This window comes from Daktulosphaira vitifoliae, unplaced genomic scaffold (assembly GCF_025091365.1).
Source record: "Daktulosphaira vitifoliae isolate Bord-2020 unplaced genomic scaffold, ASM2509136v1 Scaffold_1768, whole genome shotgun sequence".
Lineage (NCBI taxonomy): Eukaryota > Metazoa > Arthropoda > Insecta > Hemiptera > Phylloxeridae > Daktulosphaira > Daktulosphaira vitifoliae.
This window is the reverse complement of record NW_026101328.1, coordinates 1-1,719: the sequence shown is the minus strand read 5'-3', so window position 1 is coordinate 1,719 and position 1,719 is coordinate 1. Positions and strand designations below refer to the sequence as shown.

The 1,719-nt window shown below is 27.1% G+C and overlaps 1 protein-coding gene across 1 annotated transcript; it reads right to left on the bottom strand.

The window, feature by feature from the left end:
* Positions 1-195: 195 nt before the first annotated feature.
* Positions 196-1,596, bottom strand: LOC126909878 (lipase 3-like). The gene is made up of 3 exons (XM_050692290.1): positions 1,350-1,596; positions 391-549; positions 196-315 (listed from the first exon to the last, which is right to left on the bottom strand). The coding sequence occupies exons 1-3, from the start codon at positions 1,560-1,562 to the stop codon at positions 220-222; spliced, it is 468 nt and encodes a 155-aa protein (XP_050548247.1). The 5' UTR covers positions 1,563-1,596; the 3' UTR covers positions 196-219.
* Between the last annotated feature and the right edge of the window lie 123 nt (positions 1,597-1,719).

Below are 1,719 nucleotides of genomic sequence, written 5' to 3'. Positions count from 1 at the left end.
GGGGTAAGTTAGCCCTATCAACTTTCAATTTCAACATCAAAAATGTATCACTTTTAACAAACAATTATCTTGTAAATGCAAATAATTTGTTTTATAATAAACTATTACAGACGGAGTTGGTAAACTTATAATTTCCATAATGTACTTATACCCTTACATCATTAATTTCTCATAAAGGAATTTGAGTTTATCTGATATTTATATCATAAACAATTTAAATTAATGCTTACTAGTTCTTAACATTTGAAGTAAATGATCTATACTATTGAGTGATACTCCAGCTCTCGAGTAAGCTAGTTTAAAATCCAGATCTTTCTATAATTTGACAAATGAAAAACTCAATTCTAAAAGAGATTTTTTAACATATTGAACTAAAAAAATAATACTTACTGTAGAGTTACCAGACGTATCCAATCCAAAAAAGTCCGACACAATTGCAGTACACGACTTCAAAAATGTTGAATTTTTACTACAAAGTGACGAATACATTTCTACTTCCCTTTCATTGCGTGGAAATAATTCATGGATATTAAGACCTCTGGCTACTGTCTGAAATAATAAATGTTAAATCTTATTAAACAAATAGTTATTATATCGAATGTAACAAAATATTTTTGTTGTAAATGACAGCATAAAAAACCAAAGTCAATTTTTGTTTCAATATAAATATAATTTAATTAAGATTTTTCAGTTTGGGGAGCGCATACTGATTGGTGGGTTTCAGGATTATTGTAAAAACTTATAATTCCTAATGAACTGGTCATGAACTAATCATGTTACAGTTAATACAGGAAAAAAATGACAGTCAAAGACAGTTATCATGGGAAGTTTTTCTACTCTAAAAAGAGAATTATTCTCCTGCAGCAATATTGGAGACTATGTTAATATAAAATTAATTATGCTTCCAACAAAATGATATGATCATGAAAGTCTTAAAGATATAATTTTTAAAACTTAAAGCACAATTTTTAATATAATATTGAAATAGTCTCACTAATATTTCTAACTAAAATGTACATATAATGATATTTTAGAATTATCAGAGTTGTGAGTCCTCTGGACTTAAGTTGTCTTTGCTCATTTCTTAGTAAAAAATTATTTTTTACACGAATTTTAAAAACATTTTTTTCTTTTTCTTATTAAAATGATAACGATGAATATTTTGAATTTATTGTGGTCGCACAACTACTCTTTTCTTGGTTAACATTTTTAATTAATACAAATCATTTTCAAATGATACATTTTATGAGTCAACTTATACCAAACTGTAGTACAAACTATTCTACTAAACATCGAAACTAGTTTATTTTTTAATTCGCTTTATTTATGTTGTATTTAATATAACTCACCAAGTATTGAGGCCCAAACTGAATTCCTAGGCGTAATAGCACCGATTTAACATTGGAAAATGCTACAAATGGAGCCAAATGATAGCTAACTATAACTTTTTCATTATATTCGGGTCTTAGAGCTACTGTCGAAAAGAAGACAGCACTGCTCAAAGAATAAGTGACTATGTATATTTTATCGTAACCAGATTCCTTGCAAACATAATCAATCATAGCTGGTAAGTCGTAATAAATCCATTCATCAATACTAAATATTACAAAGCAATTTTTAAAATAAAGTATTTAGTGTCACCACACCCAAAGAAAAACCTCAATCAATTTTGATAGAGAAATTTTATCAAGGGTTTATGATAATGTTTTATTAATACGA

Excerpts from the sequence above, each read along its gene's own strand:
- LOC126909878 (XM_050692290.1), bottom strand. The coding sequence starts at position 1,562 with ATGATTGATTATGTTTGCAAGGAATCTGGTTACGATAAAATATACATA. Across the intron at positions 550-1,349 it reads AGTTTGGGCCTCAATACTTG|ACAGTAGCCAGAGGTCTTAA; the intron begins GTGAGTTATATT and ends TTATTATTTCAG. Across the intron at positions 316-390 it reads ATACGTCTGGTAACTCTACA|AAAGATCTGGATTTTAAACT; the intron begins GTAAGTATTATT and ends GTCAAATTATAG.